General features: G+C 41.6%; 1 protein-coding gene across 1 annotated transcript in view; it reads right to left on the bottom strand.

Annotated features, from left to right (window-relative positions):
- Positions 1-13,864, bottom strand: part of dock10 (dedicator of cytokinesis 10) — a 64,385-nt gene extending 50,521 nt beyond the window's left edge. Inside the window, exon 1 of the mRNA XM_085381039.1 lies at positions 13,551-13,864. Coding sequence (XP_085237165.1) covers positions 13,551-13,658 — 108 coding nt within the window. The 5' untranslated portion in view covers positions 13,659-13,864. The remainder of the gene's footprint in view (positions 1-13,550) is intronic.
- Positions 13,865-20,300: the final 6,436 nt, after the last annotated feature.

Raw genomic sequence — 20,300 nt, 5'->3', positions numbered from 1 at the left:
AAAAAAAAAACTACCATCAAGTTATTAAACCACCAGATGCTGATATTCCTCTTCTTGTAATTAGTTCTTCATGTTAGTATCGACACTTGTGTTAGCTGTGCGAAATAAGTCTCCCTTAAAGCTTCACTTGCGATACTTTTAGCATCTTATTGTCTCCTTATCTACTCTGTAAATCTGTTTGTTTTAGCTGGCACTTATTGGAGCTAATGGTAATAAAACTAGAAGGTCAAACCAGCATACACCTGTCCTCCACCCTGCTTCATGCTCACATGCATGCACTCATTCCCACATTTGGAAACATGCATCATAAGACGAATAAGAGACATATAATTAGGAAGTCATGCAGGCGGAGCGGCAGTCAGACACACAGCTATACTGTCACACAGCTTGTGTCTCATTAATTCAATCTCCCACGTGGCATCTCTCTCCACGTCTCCCCGCTGTTCTCTCCTTCCCCCCTTCCCTGTCTTGTCTGGCCACAGCAGTCAAGCGTGAACAGCTGAGGTCACCAGCTTCCTATGCGCTCAGCAATAAATATTTGTGATAATGCACGTTGATCTGGATGAAGCAGGAAGGCCCAGATAGCAGAAGCTCACACAGCAAGCGAGGCTTAAGGTAATGTGACTTAGAAAAAATAGACCAGCCCCTTTAAATTGTGCCTCTCCATCCAACAGAGAGAACATTAATCATGAACAGAGACGAGCCTTCGCTGCTGAGAGGGGAGGGTTTGCCAATATTAATCTGTTCATCAAAACTTGATATTACTGGAGAGAGTGCTACAGCAACATAATGAAGTCCACTCTGCCACAGTAGTCATAGTTGTTCCTCTGTGATCCTATCTGGACCATTTACACAGCTGTTTGGCCTCTCCTATTTCCTGTCCAGGTGAGGGAATCTCCAACCAACGAGACACTTTAATGATTTCTTGAGGCTAGCCAAATCAAACCCTGAAGTACCCCCAAATCCAAACTCTACTCCCATTGCAGCCTGGCCCACTGACACTAGGAAACCGTAACTATTCTTTGAGCAATTATCCCTAATGATTTCTGTTTCCTGTAACTCTGGTAGCTTGAAAAATGTGTCCTTACTCTGAACTTGCCATATTCATCCTAAATCGGGCCCAAGCTAATATTTACTTTTACGCAGCCATGCCAGAGACACATACCAGCACAATGGATAGTGTGATAATAAGCTACTGGGGACATAGACAGAAAAATAATATCAGCTTCATTCTAGGCTAATCAGTGAAAAATCATCATAACACCTCATATCAACCCCCAGTCTAAATCTTCACTGTTCTAGAAAAGCCCATGTGATTGCCTGAATTGCAATGAATCATTCAGTAAGAACGCCTGCATATGACACCTACACAAAGCTTACATGTAACCTCTGTATAACCTCTAAACCAGCGCTAACAGTCTACCAGATGCCCACTCAGCTCTGCTCCCTTTCCCCGAGGTCCCAGTTTAGAATAAGGACACAGCTGTTCTTAAGACTTTTCCTCATGCGTTTTTTTATATGTGCTATCCTCCCTTACCTTTTCCTCTTTCCCTCTTCTCCCACCTCCTAAAAACTCAAAATACCTCTTCTGTCTCTCCCTCTGCCCCAAGCTTTTCTTTTCCTATTTCTTTTGCAGATTCCCTCTTTGGCTCTTTGGCTGACATTTAAGCCAAATAAAATTGATGTGTCTTGTATGTACAGAGAAAGATGCAGAGTTAAGGCACAAACTATTAGGGAGTGCAAATGCACAGTAAGCCAGTAAATCCAAAACAGAAAATGAAAAGCTAATATCAGCAATTACCAAAAACCAAAAAAACCCCAAAAACAAAAGACTGACTACTGAGATTTTGCAGACACGTTCCCTCTAACCACGTGACATTAACTTTTTGGTTATTTTGGACATATGAAAATCATGGTAATAATGAAGCATCAAGTGAATAAGGGTCTCCAGCAGTTGTCTGATAGCCACCAGTCCCTGAGTGGTTGCAAGTGGCTGCTGCAGGTTGATGGCAGTTGCTGGGAAAATGACTGCTGAAGTCCAAAACATCAGACCTAGGAGTCCAGATTCTACAACCCTGGGAGGTTTTTGGTGCATCTGATTTCACTCAGCAAGAGTCAGCAACTTCCAGGAACCGCTGCCAACCAGTCAGGTTTTCCCCTAGCAACCAGTGGCTGTGTCATGATGGAACACTCTTGAACAATGTGACGTCATCTGACAAACCACGCTATACCATAACAAGCTATTTATTATTTTACTTTCACTTCGATTACGGTACGGCCAACTCACGAATATAGTTCAGTTTAAGAAGCAGAAATACCGACATGACGTAATGTAACCTTAACAAGGTTCATTTTTGAAACAAAAAATCTAGTGACAAAGATAACAATGGTAACGAGACAGTAAACCTTTTCAACCTTTTTAAAAACTCCCAACAAAAAATCCCAACAATTAAAAAAAAAAAATCCAACCCAGGAGATGAATATCTCAATAGTGTATTCTGTAAACTCTAATCAGCTGTGGAAACTACAAGCCACCCTGTTTACAGTCTCTGTGGTAATTTAACTGGTTCATGGGAGTGAAAAATTCCTGCTACTTTCCAAAGTGAGAAGCAATTTATTTTAAAGATAAAACTTTGTTGGACTTTTTTTAAATGATTGTCCGTTTATTCACCAAAAAAAAAGTAGCTTTATAACAGATTCCTAATTTGATTAAATGCAGCTTAATGCTGCTTACAATCCATTATAAACTGGCATTAAAAACTCCATTTAAGTCAGTTTGTGTGTGAATTTATGTTGGTATCTATTTTGCTGTCAAATGGTGTAAACAGTAAGGCGGGATTATTGCTGGGCACAACCAGAGTAAATAGGAAGAAAAAACACCTGAAAGATTCAAACATCTTGCAAAAATATGTTTGTTTGTTAGTTTACAGATTTTAAGGATGTCCTCTCCAGCTGGTGGCAGCTAAAATATTATTCCATCCTGCCAATTTGTTGCTTAATTAGATCACTCCTGGGGTTTCTCCATCTTACCCCCTCCAATCGTTGAAAAGAGTTAACGAGGAAAAGTCCTGATCATATATCAGTGCCTCAGAGTGCAAGTAAGTATGCAGATACAAGAGGGCGAAGGCAGCAGAACATGGGAGTCGAAGGGTAGCAGACGTTGCATATTCAGGCCTCCTACTCTGGAATGCAACATGAAGGAGAGAGACAACACTGCAATTCACTCACAGAGAGTTACTGAACTATTCTTAGAGCAGTATGTGAAGTGGACCCCTAACACCATCACCACCACACGACCCCCACCGTGAGGACTGTGACCAGACACTGGACAGACGGGAGCTGAGTGTCTTACTGAGGTGCGGGGCAGGATGGTGAGACTAAACCAAGAGCTTTAGAAAAAGAGAGGATAAAAGTCGAGCTCCGTGAGGCAAAGCCTGGTCAGCTAAGTCTAAATAGAGCAGTTCACTGGCTGTGAAGCCTTTCCAAAGAGCCTATTGTAAACGCACACTGGCACAATGCACGGAGCCCCGGGGACCTCTCTCGCTCTCTGTCACTCCTCCTCTCATGTGACCTCTCGCAAACACTGACATACAGGCAGGCACATACTTTCTCTCTGCCCACTTTTCCTACCTAGACTAAACAGACGTTTTTTTCTTCCAATACAATTCAAGAACTGACAGTCTGAAACTACAAGGCTACGTGTATGACATAAAAAAAGAAAAAGAATTTCCTGTGCTCACAGCCAGCAAACACTCACACTACTGACATCAATGTGCAGCGCATCATGCAGTTCAAACAGTGGGTGAATTCAGTAGAAGTCAGTGTCAGCAGTGACAGGCTCAGATATTTTCTCTTTGCTTTCATTCCTCTGTCCTTGCTGAATGAGTCATTGAGAATATCAGAGCTGACACACACCATGGCCTGGCAGTGCACGTTCCTACTGTCATTTGCCAAACGAGACTGAGTCGTCTCCAGCCATAGCCATCTCTCAGTCATAACAAATGTCAAAGAGCTATTCATCCCCTCTAATCCCTTATACATACAACATATACACTACTGTTCAAAAGTTTATAGTCAACTTCCCAGGTTGTTGAAAGAAAAGTACATTTGTAATCATTAATTTGAATTTTTTTATCATCCAGTGGTGCAGTACTTTAGCTAATGCAAGTTAATCACATTTCCTGTTACGATTTTGCTGATTAAAAAAGCTAAACAAATCAGCTAAGTATGTGTAGCATCGGCCTTTATAGCGTCAAAGTGGGTAAAAAAAAGGGGGTGACTTGTCTGTGGACAACTGAAGCTTCCACAGGGTAAGGCAAAGCCATACCCTGTGGAAGCTGTTGAAACCACTTTCCTCGTAAAGCAGGACAACGACCCAAATCACAGCTCCAAAACTGAGCTTCTGATTATTTGGTATCTGGGAAGTGCCCATCAAACTAATCAGAAAAAAGCTGTGGGAGGTGCTTCAAGAAGTCTAAAATACCACAAAAGTCACAGTCAGTCTTTAAGACAGTGATTGCTGCAAATTTACAAAGTTTGAGGGGAAAAATTATTTTTCAAATATCATTGTTTGTAAACATGAAAATATTTACTCATTACGTCCTGACATCTTTGAGAACTAGAGGGACACCCAACTATTCACTTTGAGCAAGCATTTAGTGACAAGTGACAAAACGTTATCTTAAACAGAAAGGCATGTCGGCAAGGAGGCTCAAAAAGGGCAACAATCTGCATTTACCTCTGACTCAACATAACAATTTTCAACCAAAGGGCAAAGTAATCCACAGAGACTTGGGGAAAGGAGTGAGGGCGTCAGGAATTTTAGACAATTAGGGAATTTAAGTGTATAAGAAAAGCCAGAGCAAAAGAAAAGCTAGATGGAGAGGATAGAGTTACAAATAAATGAGCTAAGTAGTAAAGGAGAAAGGGATGCTACACAGGTTGAAAAGAACAAATAGTTGGGAGTTCGCCTTGTAATCGGAAGGTTGCCGGTTCGAGCCCCGGCTTGGACAGTCTCGGTCGTTGTATCCTTGGGCAAGACACTTCACCCGTTGCCTACTGGTGGTGGTCAGAGGGCCCGGTGGCGCCAGTGTCCGGCAGCCTCGCCTCTGTCAGTGCGCCCCAGGGTGGCTGTGGCTACAATGTAGCTGCCATCACCAGTGTGTGAATGTGTGTGTGAATGGGTGGATGACTGGATATGTAAAGCGCTTTGGGGTCCTTAGGGACTAGTAAAGCTCTATATAAATACAGGCCATTTACCATTCAAATATATGTAAAAACTGTAAAATAATATAAACCTATGTGGACACTCAGGTATAGATTTCTTAGCACGAGCTGTAAATAACTGAGAAATGCTACAGAATGAAGTGTGCAGAGGCACAAAACGCAGAGTGTCAGTGAAACGAGCATGCGGAACATCCTGTTTCACATTACCAGACACTCTGACACTTTCACAACCTCTGACACTTGCTATGCTATGCATGCAAACTGAGACTGAGATCAGCATTGTTGATGTACTAAAACATGGTCTAACCTTGCAAAAGAAAACAAGTGCGCACGCACAATAAATTTTCTGTTACCACCAAGCCTATGCTGTTGAGTCAGAATCATTCAAAGTTAATAGACATGTGCTTAATATCTGCAGTCTGACACACCTCCATTTCTCTCATGGAGACAAGTTTACAAAACACAGGAAAGTTGCACATAGAGTTGCCAAAAACCAGGAAACCATATGACTGAAGCAACTGAAACACGGTGTCCACAATGGAATCCAGAAAGGGCACATCCTTCCAAAGTATTCCCTTTAAAGTGATTATAATTTTAAAAAATTAAAGACAAAACAGTGAAGGTTGAGGTTACAACTGCCAAGGTGGTGAATGTTGCATCCTACGAGACTCAGACTGGTTCAAGTAAAATAAAATAAAAGTATTAGCATTGAAGTGTCTTGATGCATGCTCAATCATCCAGGTAAGTAGATCCCAAATTCTGTTTATCTGGACGTAGCGTTTTCAGTGGGAGAAACGTTTCGTCACTCATCCAAGTGACTTCTTCACCCTGGGTGAAATTGAGTGCAAAGAAGGTGCTGCAACAGAAACCTCCTAGTAATTGCTTTGGTTGCTAGCAGATTAGTTGCCTCTAATTATTCATATTAATCTGCAAACACTTGCTAACTACTAGGCAAGCCTGTGTGGCTGGGAGTTTTTTCACTTGACCCTACATTATTACAGGGTTGTCACAATTATACAACAAGTTAACATCACATAGCTAGCAGGCACATATCTGCAAAACCTCAACAGTATCTTAAACAACCCTCAGGCTTTGCCTCTGTAAAAACTTTGCTGATGAGTTTATGGGCAAATTTTAGACATTGTGGGAAATCCAGAAATCAAGATTATTTGTACTATGTTCATTGGCTAATGGCTCTTCAGATCCTGTTTCTTCACATCCTCTTTCAAACACCATGCTGACAACGGGGATAACACAATTAGGATTTCAAAACAGTTCAGAAATGACTGGATGACATCACGGAAGTGACGCCCATCTTTCATACCATCCGTTGCCACGATCACTACAGAGTACGAAATGTCTTTATGTTCTGTCATGTGCCTCTACAGTTAATATTTTCAAACTAAAAAATGATAGTAATTGCAGACAGTTTTATTTCATGTCACATGAAAATATTCAAAGCAGCATATGTTTTAACTTGTATAGAGTGCCCTTTTAAAATGACTGAATAAATAAAAAGTCTTAATACGCTCCACTCCAGCAGCACGGTTATTACTTCAGATTTATTTCCATGGTGTGTGTCTCCTAAGCATGATTAATGTTATACACTGCCATCTATTAATGTTAATTTTGTTGTAATTGGGGTTTGCCTTAGGAGATCATTTTGCAAACACGGTCATTCACCCAGATGTATCTTGTTTTCCTAACAGTTTCCAGGTAACGGCCTTGTGCTTATTAAAAATGTGGCATTTGCTTCGTGAAATTTCATCACTGATTTCACTGACCCGCTTCTCTGCTTTTTTTGACCATGTTTAATATTCTAATTCATAAAGGCTGTTGGGCCGACCTCAACCATAAATCCAGATAATCATTATGTAAAGTCTTGCTTTAATGGTTCCATTACAAGGTCGAGAACCAAAAGCTCCCCTCTTGATTGTTCTTGTTGGAGGAGTATCTTTTCTCATGCTGCCTTTTACACACACACACACACACACACACACACACATATATATATATATATCCATCCATCCATTCACTTCCGCTTGCTGTGCGGCAACAGTGCTAACCACCGTGCCACCCTATATATGTGTGTGTGTGTATATATATATATATATATATATATATATATATATATATATATACATACATACATACATACATACATACATACATACATACATACATACATACATACACGCACGCACGCACAAACTGCAGCATGATTTCCAAAAACCCAACTTATGTAAGAGAATAACTATTGGCAGGCAAGGAAATGTTATCTGCTGATTTGTAAAGCAGCTTTATGTCAGAGTCAGTGGGAATAAAGGCAGCAGCGCAGCACTTCTACCTTCTGCTGTGAAGTGTGTAGACCTTTCCTCACAAACTCTAACAGTTGCACAACAATGTCCAATGGGGTGTGGGTGGGTGAGGGAGTGCTATACTTCTGCATTCAAACAACTCAAAGAGCCTAATACAACTCAAAGAATACTAAATATGCCAATACTAAGACACAATAAAATGAGAAAACACTGCAACTTAAAAGTACTAAACGTAATATTAAACACATGTACATGCAAACTCATGGATGGAGTGTTTATGAGACAGTAGAGTCTAGAGTCTGAGTGCCAACTCTTTTGGGAGCGATGGGAGAGATCCTGTTCTCTTCCTACCCATCCTCCCTCATTTTCTGTTCTCGTCACGGTCTGGCTCTCTAAAATGACTGATGATTTCTGAGCCAATTATGGGCTTAATTCCACCCGTGTTCTTGTAATACCTTTCCCTGTCCAGCTGTAATAAGAGACGTGATAGATCTCCTTCACATTATACATGTAGTGCATCTTCAAACTTTTCCAAAATAAGAAAAAAAAAAGGTAATAAAAAAACAAAGTGGGTGCTCAGAGGAGGCAGTTATAGAAACAATTAAAAGAATTGGTCCTGAATGTAGCGAGCAGCAACATAAATTAATAAATGTGGCAGCTTGTAGATGTAGACGAGAGGGCGTGGGAAGAAAAGCGTGATAGATGAGATGAAGTAAGATATGCTAGAAAGAAGAAAAAAATTGAGCTGTGCGAGTGATAAGGAGCACTTCCTGTTAGAATTCCTTGCTAATTGACTTTTCTCTGTAACAAAAAGTATAGAGATGGGAGGGTAATTACTGGTTTTGTAGCCAGTTCCTTTCCTCTGCAACATTTGACTTTGACGTGAGACATGAGTCAAATTTATAAGCTGCCAGAAATTATTAAGTGCAACACGGGCAACAAGCAGCGTACCATACTGTGGTCAAGATTAAAAACCATGCCCGCATCAGATATAAAGCAGTTAAACACCTTTACTATATATATATACACATTATATATATATATATATATATATATATATATATATATATATATATATATATATATATATATACGTATATATATACGTATATATATATATATATGCATGCACAACTTTTATTCAGCCTAAATGGCAGCCTGGTTGCTCAGAACACCCACAAGTACCACACTGATAGCTGCAACACATGTATGCTAATAAACAGGCAGGTCGCGACTCACACACAATGCACTGCAGGCGGTTGGCATGATGTGTCATGAAGAAAAAAATGGAGGCAAACTGACAGCATATCCCCCCCAACCACGATATACGCTTGCAACATGTTACTGGGAAACATCTTCTCAGAATTCTGCCTCACAAACAAATGAGCATGCCATGCTGTCTGACACGTTTTAGCCCGAGATAAAACATGAACACGCATGCAGAACATGAGCCTAGCACAGAAGGTAGATAAAAAAGGATAATGTCTATAGAGATTATTACAAAAACTAATTTACAGTAAGAGGAGTTTGATAACTGAAGAAAGAGGGAATGAAGAAAGAAAAAAAAGACTTGAATGGGAGGTCGAAGAAATATGGACAATGTTCCTAACATTTCAAAATAATTAAAAATTCAGGGTCACAAAACTATAGGAAGAAAAAGCATGGGAATTTTACCCAAGGCCTGAGACTATGTCGCGAGTCTGACGAGGAATTTGTTTCGGGCATTTAATAGAAGCAGTAAAAAAAGCAGTTTAAATGCCTAAAAAAATATTTGGATCTCATTTGAATGACTTTTGTTTTTCAGATCTTTAGGTGACTCCAAGACAGTCCAGAGTGCCTGTATAGTGGTGACAATACAACCAATGTAATTATCTACTTCTATGAAATTAACAATAACCCATCCATCCATCGATTCCTTTTTTTGTCAAAAGTAGCAACAGATTGTTTTGACTTGGCTTTTGTTTTGTTATGAATTATATTCAAAATCCTTGTAAATCCTAGTAATTTAAATTTTTTGTGTTTTGGACCATTAAGCCATTTCAAACAAGCCAAGTCCTATTAAGATGTGATCTCGAGCTTGAACAATTCTGTTATTGAAAAATTAACCGCATGAAAAACAAAGAGATGATTAATTAATAATAAAACTGATTAGCGGTTGCCAGCCATGTCCAATCAGATTAGAAATGATTTTATCAGAGTGACGGCTCAGGCCAAGAGGCTTGGAGAGAGTGTTAGAGAGATGCAAAGCTGAGATGGTTTGGACATGTGCAGAGGAGGGATAGTGGATATATTGGGCAAAGGGTATAGAACATGGAGCTGGATGGCGTAAGGGTATGATGGAGGCAGATGATCCAGTGGTGCAACACCCTAAAGAAGTGGCCAAAAGAAGAAGAAGAAGACAAACCCAATCAAATAGAACAAACGGTCAGTCTTTAAGAGATTGCTTGAAATAGTCAATAGAAGGGAAATGGTGGTCTACTTTATTCATAAAATAACATGTAGCATGCAGCAATGCAAGGTTATACAGTCTTCTGCATTTAAAAAGCTTCAGTACATCTGGAAACCTTGTAATGATCGTACACATTCGGTAGCTTATGATATTCTTTGACTATGACTGCACAAACAGATGCTGGTTAGTAATAACGTTGAAAATTCTCAGGAGCTGCCCAGAGATTCAAACTGAGCACCAAAAATAGCCAATATGTGACCATGCCTGAAGCTAGTGGTACCATAAGGCCATCAAGAGTGCCAAGAGCAGGCAAGGACAGGAACCTGGTGATATTACACCAAATACCGGATACCATTAATCTTGTGAGCATACGTATGTCCGAAAAAGTAAAGGTGACTGAGGATAAGGAACCTTTTCCTACTGAGCAAACACTGTAGCTGCAGTGAGATGCCAGGGTGGGCATGTTGGCACCGATCTCTGGCTGTGTGGTTAGTGTAGCTGGCATCCTGGAGGCATGGTATGACATGTGGTTCATCCCAGCAAGCAGCCAGAGTCACAACAAGAATGACACTTGTGTCTACACTACCATGCTGCTCACTTTTTACTTAGAGCCATCATAAACACTCTCACTTAGCTACCAAAAATCAGCAGCTGTAGATTTTTATGTATATTTTGTTAAAAGGTTTTCAGGACAAATTAGCTTCATTATCTTATATATTAAACATATGTTGGCTATACTATTTTTTCTTTATGTTTTATTTGGTGTACAGCAGTTCACTGGCAGACAGAGCCCAGGAAATATGTAACCGAAGATCCCATGGTTTCTGGGGTTGTTGTTTTTTTAACAAATTGTAACCACTATTACATTCTTCCTTCTTGTATCTATCAACCTTTCCATTTTCCCTGCATGTACAAATGGGTGGGCAAACCACTCTGAGAAACACTGAAGTAATCATAGAGTAGTGATTGCTTTCACAGAGCAGTTCTTCAGAACAAAATGCAGCGTTCACCAAGGGGATTTACCAGTAACCGTGTACGCGACACACCTAAAAATGCACGCACACAGACTTCAAAAACTGATCTAGAGCAGTAGGTCAATCAGAAACAAACAGGAAAACAGCCCTGGAAGCAAGTCAAATATGGAAGAAACAGTGAAGGGGGTGATGTGAGGTCAGGTTAGGCAGGGAGGGTGACACTAGCTGAACGAGAAAAGAAAAGCGAGACCGGGTCAGCAAGAGCAGCGAGGAAGAGGTTTACGCTTCATTAAATGTTATGCCGGAGGGTCTGATTCTGCTGACCTGGTTTCTTTCACCATCGAGGGACGTGCATTAAAAAAACCCACATAAGCCCATGAATATTTACACGCCAACTAAAGATTTGTATCTAAAACATCTGTATTACGCACATTCATGCTCTTCTTCTTCTTTTCTTCATATTTCTGAACCCCGTTTCTATACACAGATAGAAGTTATTGAAGTTATTTTACATGTTTTTGGTCATCATGAACATTTATTTTTCATAACGCAGGAAAGAATTGTGATAAATCAGTCAGTTGCACAAGAAGGTGACAAAGTAAAAAAAAAAAGAGCTGTAATTTTTTTCCCACTTGCTCATGATCACAATATTACTCACAGTTTCCATTTCGCTTCTCACTTCAGGTAAATAACAACTCACACAATTTTTTGTGAACACTGTAGTTGGGTGTTCTGGTAAACTTCTCATATGTGAGAACAGCAGCGGCTTACACCATTTACAGGTGATATCCACATTAATATGTCTAGATGTATTAGTGAGCGGTGTTGCAGGAATATAACTTTAAGATCAAAATGTTGCACTACTGCAATCTAATTACTTAGGTTTTTTAGAAAGATATATACTACATTAACACAAGTCAAAGTAACCATTAGAAGGCACATTTTATTCATATTGTCTTCCCAATCCAACATGTCTTGAATCTACTAAAACCCATAAAGCATTCGTGCTGTACAACTCGAATCTGCAGCCAAAGCATTTGCATACATAAAAACAGTCAATTAAATTTAAAATAGTCTTTGTTTAACATGGTGTCAGTAGGTTTTGCTTTAATGCATACACAAATTAACCTGAACATCAACATGCTCCATGTCTTAACCTTTTCACTAGACATTTTTCCTGTGACATTCCCTATGACATTTTCACATGACATAGCAAGCAAAACAGAGGTAATCTTAATAACATTAACGTTTTGTTCAAGAGTCTCAACAAGACAAAATGTGAGAAAGGCCTACAGAGGCTGTGTGCACTCTGTAACCACTGGATCTTTAAAAAGCTGCTATATTCTTCTAGATCTGTGAGTAGAAAAATGCTGAGTCTAACTGATTTTTGTCTTTAATAATATATATGAGGGTGATAGTGGGGAGATAGCAGACACCAAGCAGGTCTCTTTGCTGAAAAACAACATCACACAGAAGCAAATGTATTTTTCAGTAAAAAAGAAAAGAAAGAAAGAAAAGGTTTCATTCATGGTGAGTCTGCCACATCATTTTAATCCTGTCATGGGCCGTGAAATATTACATTTTCCCTCTTTATTCCAATCAATTTTCACCCTGCTATGCTGTGCTCTGCCAGTGTCCCACTGACACACTAACACCAGACTGAAGAGGATGTGGAGTAGCTGCAAAAAGACTCGAGTGGAGTGACCTTTCTTTATGCTAATCCCCACAGAACGGGCACGCATTTACGCGCGTACCGAAGGTAGAGGATTTGTCCAAATTGATCAAAGGGACATTTGCAAACACACAAACCCATTTCTGCTGTTTTGCCTGTGCGCACCCCACCACCACCACCACCCTGGATTACCCCTCCTCCCGCTGTTATCTGTCAATCGCAGCCTTTCATTATTATGGCGTGACACACCCACTGGATCATCTTTTCAATTTTACGATGTTAAAAAGGAAAAACTGATAGTATAAATTAGACGTAAATCAAACCAACAGTCAGTTTAGTCTTCTTATCCCCCACCATCCCTCTTTTTTCTGCTCCTCCATCTTCCTCTGTGTCTATGCACCGCTGGGCAGATGTAAAACGCTGCCTGTGCCATGCCACTATGCGACCACCAAGGATCTATTTCTTGCATTTCATTCACCTACCCAGCCTCACTGGAAATAAACTCCAACACCCCCCAGGGGAGCACTACAGACTCTGCGACTTTATAGCCAGATTATCACCCAATGAGCCCTGGAGATAAATTGCGGCAAATCCCTCACCTATCCGAGATGTAACCGTTTAAACGCATTGAATTGTCCCCACTGCAGGATCGATAGACAGAAGCTGAACGGCACTGCTCTGAGCTGCATGTGCTCACCCACTGCAAAGAAAGATGCAACATGAATGTCAATGCCAGGTCTGCTACAGCTGCGGCGTGTCTGACCGAGGCTGCCGGGCTACAGATGAGACCGCATCGCGTCCAGGTTCCGATGTAAGGGTTTGGGGGTGTCGTCACGGAGAGGTAAAGGCCGACAGGTGGTTTTATACACATATATAATTTTTCTTCTTACAATCCACAAGGGTGTACTCACCGTCACTGCGCAGTGTCTGACTGCGTTGCACGCCGTCTGCCGTATCTCCGCCGCGCTCCCCGGTTTCAGCAGGTTCTTGGTGAATCTCCGGGTCGATTCGGCTGCCATCTCCTCATCTGAGCGGTCACCGAGCGCAATTTCAGCCTGGAAGTCTCTGCTGCAGTCAGCTCCCAGCCCTCACTACATGAGCCTACAGAGATGTGTTTACACACACTCTCTCTCTCACACACACACGCAGACACGCGCGCGCACTTCACACACGGTCGGTTCACACACGTAAAAGCGTGAAGTGCACGGAACCTTCTCACTAGAGTGACGCCACGGTAGTCGGAATCTGATACGCCACTTCTGGCTGTGACGTCCAAATTAAAACACCGCTTACACAGCAGAGTAAAATGGCTCATTGAATCAGAGGAATGCTTTTATTTTGAAGGCCCAACACAAATTTCTCTGTATTTTTTTATTGCGCAATTTTTCAACTTGATGACGGTGCCACAATTTGATTTCACTCTCTTAAACGTTTAGTCTAGGACCCATCTTTTAAAAATTTCAAAAGATATTAAAAGTGAAATGATGTATGAGCAGCTTCAGAGCAACCGCTGCTAAATCAAATTTGTTTCCAGGCTACTATACGATGTAGCCTACATCATGTATCTCACGAGGAGCTCTGAAATGTCAGCTACTCATCGGCAGTCTAGTCACGACCAAGGAAGAATGGACCAGCATTTACAGTAGAATTTACTATATGTGGGAACGCATAGTCCACCACCGACACCTGGCGTTAAAGTGTAGATATTACACAACAGGGCCGATATTTTTAATGATTAAAGTTAGCAAGACTGAAAAAAATATAATAAAAAAATTTTAAACTGTTTTTTTTCAGAGACCACGGTACGGTGCAAGTTGCAAAAACCTATCTAACACAACATGTTGACAACCAGTAACTCTGTTCTCACCGACAGCACCAAAAGGACTGATACAACTAGTTAAATTCGTTGTTTGTTTGTTTTTCCCGTGAAGCCTCCGATGACGAAGTACGGAGCTCAGGTTAACCGCTCCAATAATGTTGCTCTGCCTCCCCCTTGTGTTCAAAAGGAGCACTGCACCAACGAACTTACGTTCCTACATGGGACTACTTTATGTTTGGGAACATGTGGCTGCGGGCGTTATTCGTTGCGTATTGATATGCGTATGCGTTTCTCGTGTTGACGTTAACTCAGCAAAGTACAGAGCAGCTTTTTCGTTTTCCCCAACGTTTATATTTGCATTCATGAAACAACAAATTCATTCATTCATTAAACTGTGTGATTTTCATCGAGTATATGTTTTTTTTCTGAATTCACAATGATGCAGTAAGAACTTTCGAAGCTCCTCGGACACTGAATGCTCCAACAAACTGAAGAAAATTCAAACACGAGTAAACTGAATGAAATAACCGGGAAAGTTATCTAAATCAGCTTGTCATGAGCTGCTGGCAACAGACCAACAAAATGACCGACACAGACACAGGGGCAGCTGGATACCAATAAATAAAACAAGGTGAGTCGGAAACTCCCGCCGTTTAAAAAGGTCCTTTTCAACATTTTCATTTTATACATGTTTCCCTGAAGCAGTATTGTTTGGAAACACTAGAGATTTTGTTCCAGTCCATTGCTATTGCTATATATATTTTATCTATGACGCTAGATCAAACGAATCAATTAGCTAAACTAAAGTCATAATGCCATGGTGATCTGTAATATTCGGCTTCAAAATTCAAACATAACACAATTACCAAAGGCCTTCGAAACATGGTGTCTAACCTGATACTTGCTGAGAACAACATTGCCTTGACCCTGGTGTGGGTCAGTAGATGTTTTAAATTGCAGTCCCAGATAAATGAGAATTTGGCTCCCTGGCACTTTCATCTCGCATGATGGCATTTGGCTGATAGTTCTTAAACCGTGATGGTGTTGACTTCATCAATTCAGGAGTCAGACAAAACAAGTTCCATAACACAAGCATCTTGTCTGGCTTCAGAAACAGATTGTGGCGATCGTGGCCCAAGTTCGCCTTGTAATCGGAAGGTTGCCGGTTCGAGCCCCGGCTTGGACAGTCTCAGTCGTTGTGTCCTTGGGCAAGACACTTGACCTGTTGCCTACTGGTGGTGGTCAGAGGGCCCAGTGGCGCCAGTGTCCGGCAGCCTCGCCTCTGTCAGTGCGCCCCAGGGCAGCTGTGGCTACAGTGTAGCTTGCCATCACCAGTGTGTGGATGACTGGATGTGTAAAGCGCTTTGGGGTCCTCAGGGACTAGTAAAGTGCTATATAAATAAAGGCCATTTACCATTTTACTGGCTAGTCCTGAGAACACTGGCTGATACCTGTAACCTTCCTTGCCCTGGGGTCCGTTCTTCATACCTCGCATACTACATCCAAGATCAAATCATCGCGCCAACTTTGAGCTCGCTATTCCAGTTCTCCGAACACACCTGTTGTTGACGATTAGTACAGCTGGATGAAGTAATGTGAGATCACTGGGTGGCTTAAAAGGGGCTACGCATCGATAGTAGAAACATTGATCGGCAACCCTTTGATTGGTCGGCGAAAATGTCGAAGGAGCGCGCTCTGTATTTTTCGGCAGCAGAGCAAGAACTCTTGATTTCAGGAGTTTCAGAGTTTAATTAAAACGCAAGGGAACACTGCAAAGGCTGCAAAAGCAAGGAGAGAGGGCTGGCAGAAAGTTGCTGACAAATTAAACTTGTAAGTAATTTATTATATTATATTATATTATATCATATTATATTATATTACATTATATCCTCCTTCGCATTAGAGCCACAACAGGACCCACTAGAACATGGGAACAAGTAAAAGTGCAATATAAGAATATTCTACAGAATGGTAATATTTATCACTTATATTGCTTTTAGTCTCTTGAAAAGAGACCCTGAAATAATCTGTTTGTTTGTTTATAACAGCAACCAAGAAAAGGGCAGAGCAAAAAAAGACAGGTGGTGGTCCTGCACCCCCTCGTCACACCCCGGCAGAGGAGCTGGCCCTAGGGTTGAATGCCACCAGACCCATTGTTGAGGGCATCCCTGGGGGAAACTCTTCCTTAGACCAGCACCCAGGGTGCAGTAGCAGCAGCACCTTCATAACTGGTAAATGAGCTCATAATTCTATTTGTACAATGTAAAATATTTGGTTGTTGCCTTAGTTAAAATGCTTTTTGTACTTTGACATTTATTGACATTGTGGGTTTTTTTGTGTGTAGTTTTACATAACACTCCATCACTTTTACCTGTTCCCATGCAAGAGGTGACTGAAGCATGCACAGTAAGTTGGGAGATTATATATATATATATTTATATATATACACCGTATTTTCACGACCATAAGACGCACTGTACTAAAAGGCGCAGTCTCAGTTATGTGTGCCATTACTGTATTTAACACACACATAAGGTGCACTGGATCATAGGGCGCATACAAGTACCGTATGTGTATTTAAAAATAAAGCGGGAGCAAACCTGAGTTCGGTACTCGCATTTTTATTATCAGTAATCGTCATCATCAACAACACACAAGCATACAAGTGTGCGTATTTAAAAATAAGCAGGAGCAAAACAAAGTTTGGTACTCACATTTTTATCATCAATCAAACCCATCGAAGTCCTCATCCTCTGTGTCTGAATTGAACAGCTGCGCTAAATCTCCATCAAACATGCCAAGTTCACTTTCTTCACTGTCAGAGTCACTTTCCGTGCCGTGCGGCTCCTCGGAAATGATGCCGGCTTTTGCGAAAGCTCGAACAACAGTGCCAGCAGACATGTTAGCCCAAGCATCTACAATCCATTCGCAAATTGTGGCGTAACTCGCCCGGCGCTGCCTTCCACTCTTTGTGCCAAGCACAACAGTAAAAGAAGACTTTTCATACCCCGTTGTGCGTATCGCTACCGTGCTGGTCCCCTTCTCCACAGTGTGACTCACTGGGATGTCAAAAGTGAGCGGGACCTCGTCCATGTTAGTGATGTGGCTGGGCTGGATGTGTTTGCTGCAGTAGGAGCGGAAGATGGCCAGCTTTTCCTTATAATCCGCTGGTAGTTGCTGCGCTACCGTAGTCCTGGTCCGGATGGAAAAATGGCACCGTTTCATAAAAAGTGAAAGTGAAACTGCTTTTAGCCGAATGGTGACCGTCGAAACGCTTCTCCCGCTCGTTCTTTGCTCGATGATCCACCGCTCGAGTCTTTCCTCCAACTCGGCCACACTTCACCCTTTAGCATTCTCATGGTGTTCTCTACTACGTCCTCATTACAACACACAGGGCGCACTGTGCTATAGGGCGCGCCATACTTTTTGAAGAAAATCTAAGACTTTTAAGTGCGCCTTATGGTCGTGAAAATACGGTATATATATATATATATATACATATATATATATATATATATATATATATATATATATATACATTAGGGGTGCAACGATATTCGTATCGATATTGAACCGTTCGATACAGTGCTTTCAGTTCGGTACGCATATGTATCGAACAATACAACATTTGTAATTTATTTTATCAACTTTCCTTCTGACGATGCTGTCTGTGTTGAGCGCTCAGTGAATCTGCGTTCGACTACTCCGCCTAGGCTCGACAGTGCAGCCTAGGCGGAGTAGTCGAATGCAGATTCACTGAGCGTTCAACACAGACAGCATCGTCAGAAGGAGCAGGGAAAGCTAGCGAGACAGAAGTTAAGCTCTCCTTGCAACATGGACCTCCCCCACCCTCATTCAGATCTGGCGTTTGGAATTATTTTGGTTTTCATGTGACGTATGACCCTGAAGGTAAGCGAGTCATGGACTAAAGTAAAACAGTATGTTGGATGTGCCATGCAATGCTCAATTACATGGGTGGGAACTAGTGTGTTAGCGCAGTTAGCTCGTTAACGTGTTGGCCGTCTAGCCCCATGCACAGGGCGATCGGCGGTAGCTCGTTAACGGAGATTTGCCGTGTTGTGGCTTTAAGGTCATTTCAACGAGATTAACCTGAAAGCACTAGTGGGAACACAACGAATATGACTGCACATTTACGCCGACATCATCCTAGTGCAAAGACAAGTGGAAGCAGAAAAAAAACAAGCAAGCATGCTACTAACTTTAGCCGAGTCATTTAGACAGCTGTTAGCACATGATTCTCCTTATATGTTTAATATGCTGCTGAGAATATAGCCCAGAAGAAGCGGATAGTATAGCTTTTATTTTGGAAAGAGACATTTCTCTGTAATAAACTCTCTTTTCCAAAGATGAGTGATTCCTCAATCAGATACAGGGCTCGCAATATCGCTAGCCCGACATCCGGGAGCTAGCGATTTTTTCAGTCGGGCTACCAAAATCTATCTCTTCCCTGCCCGTCGGGCTATTGTAGGAAGAAAAAATATATGTCAATGCTTTTGCATTCTTTTGGAAATGTAGCTGGGTAATTATGTCATTGGCATCGGTGAGCCACTGTCAATATGTGACATATTGAAATCGCGTTTGAATTTGCGCTTGTTTGCTTTCACTTTGCAATCGCGCAAACTGTGTATAGAGAGCGACAGCACTGATCTGTGAGTGATGATAATTTGTGCACCAATTCCTCTGACATTGTCTTATTAATTGTTAGCTTACTATGCAAACATGACAAGTGAAATCTCCCGCAGCTTAAACATGTGAGAGGTTGATCGCGCAGAGAATCGCTGAGCTTATGTGAGTGCGTGTGTAAAAGCAGCAGGATATATATTTGACTACGATGACCTGGATGACTGAGAACCTTCACAGACAGATATATATTTTAGTTCTGCTGAGCCAAATAAGACAGGTCAGGGTGAAGAAGTGACAGCCAAAGAAAAGCTTACCACAAAACGGAGAAGTTATGACAAATCAGACTATAAGGCAAATAGAAAGTGCAGCTTTATGGTTTCAAAATAATTTCTGTGGCTGCAATATGACGAGCTAAATAACCAGGGCTGCACATAAGTGGTCCACAGGTGCGCATTCGCTGTCAAAATAAAAAACACACACAAGGGTTAGGGTTAAATTTAAAAACTGTACTTTTGAGTTAAAATATATATTAATAATGAACATTTTTTTGTATCGAAAAAATATCGAACCGTGACACCAAAGTATCGAACCGAACCGAACCGTGAATTTTGTGTATCGTTGCACCCCTAATATATATATATATATATAAAAAAAACACCCAGCACGCCCCTGCGGGCGGTTTATCCTTCAAGCTCGGGTCCTCTACCAGAGGCCTGGGAGCTTGAGGGTCCTGCGCAGTATCTTAGCTGTTCCCAGGACTGCGCTCTTCTGGACAGAGATCTCCGATGTTGTTCCTGGGATCTGCTGGAGCCACTCGCCTAGCTTGGGAGTCACCGCACCTAGTTCTCCGATTACCACGGGGACCACCGTTACCTTCACCCTCCACATCCTCTCGAGCTCTTCTCTGAGCCCTTGGTATTTCTCCAGCTTCTCGTGTTCCTTCTTCCTGATATTGCTGTCATTCGGAACCGCTACATCGATCACTACGGCCATCTTCTTCTGTTTGTCTACCACCACTATGTCCGGTTGGTTAGCCACCACCATTTTGTCCGTCTGTATCTGGAAGTCCCACAGGATCTTAGCTCGGTCATTCTCCACCACCCTTGGGGGCATCTCCCATTTTGACCTCGGGACTTCCAGGTTATACTCGGCACAGATGTTCCTGTACACTATGCCGGCCACTTGGTTATGGCGTTCC

This window comes from Rhamphochromis longiceps, linkage group LG14 (genome assembly GCF_057381845.1).
Source record: "Rhamphochromis longiceps isolate RC_006_pf linkage group LG14, R_longiceps_female_GT1.1, whole genome shotgun sequence".
Classification (NCBI taxonomy): domain Eukaryota; kingdom Metazoa; phylum Chordata; class Actinopteri; order Cichliformes; family Cichlidae; genus Rhamphochromis; species Rhamphochromis longiceps.
This window is presented reverse-complemented; position numbering and strand designations above follow the sequence as displayed.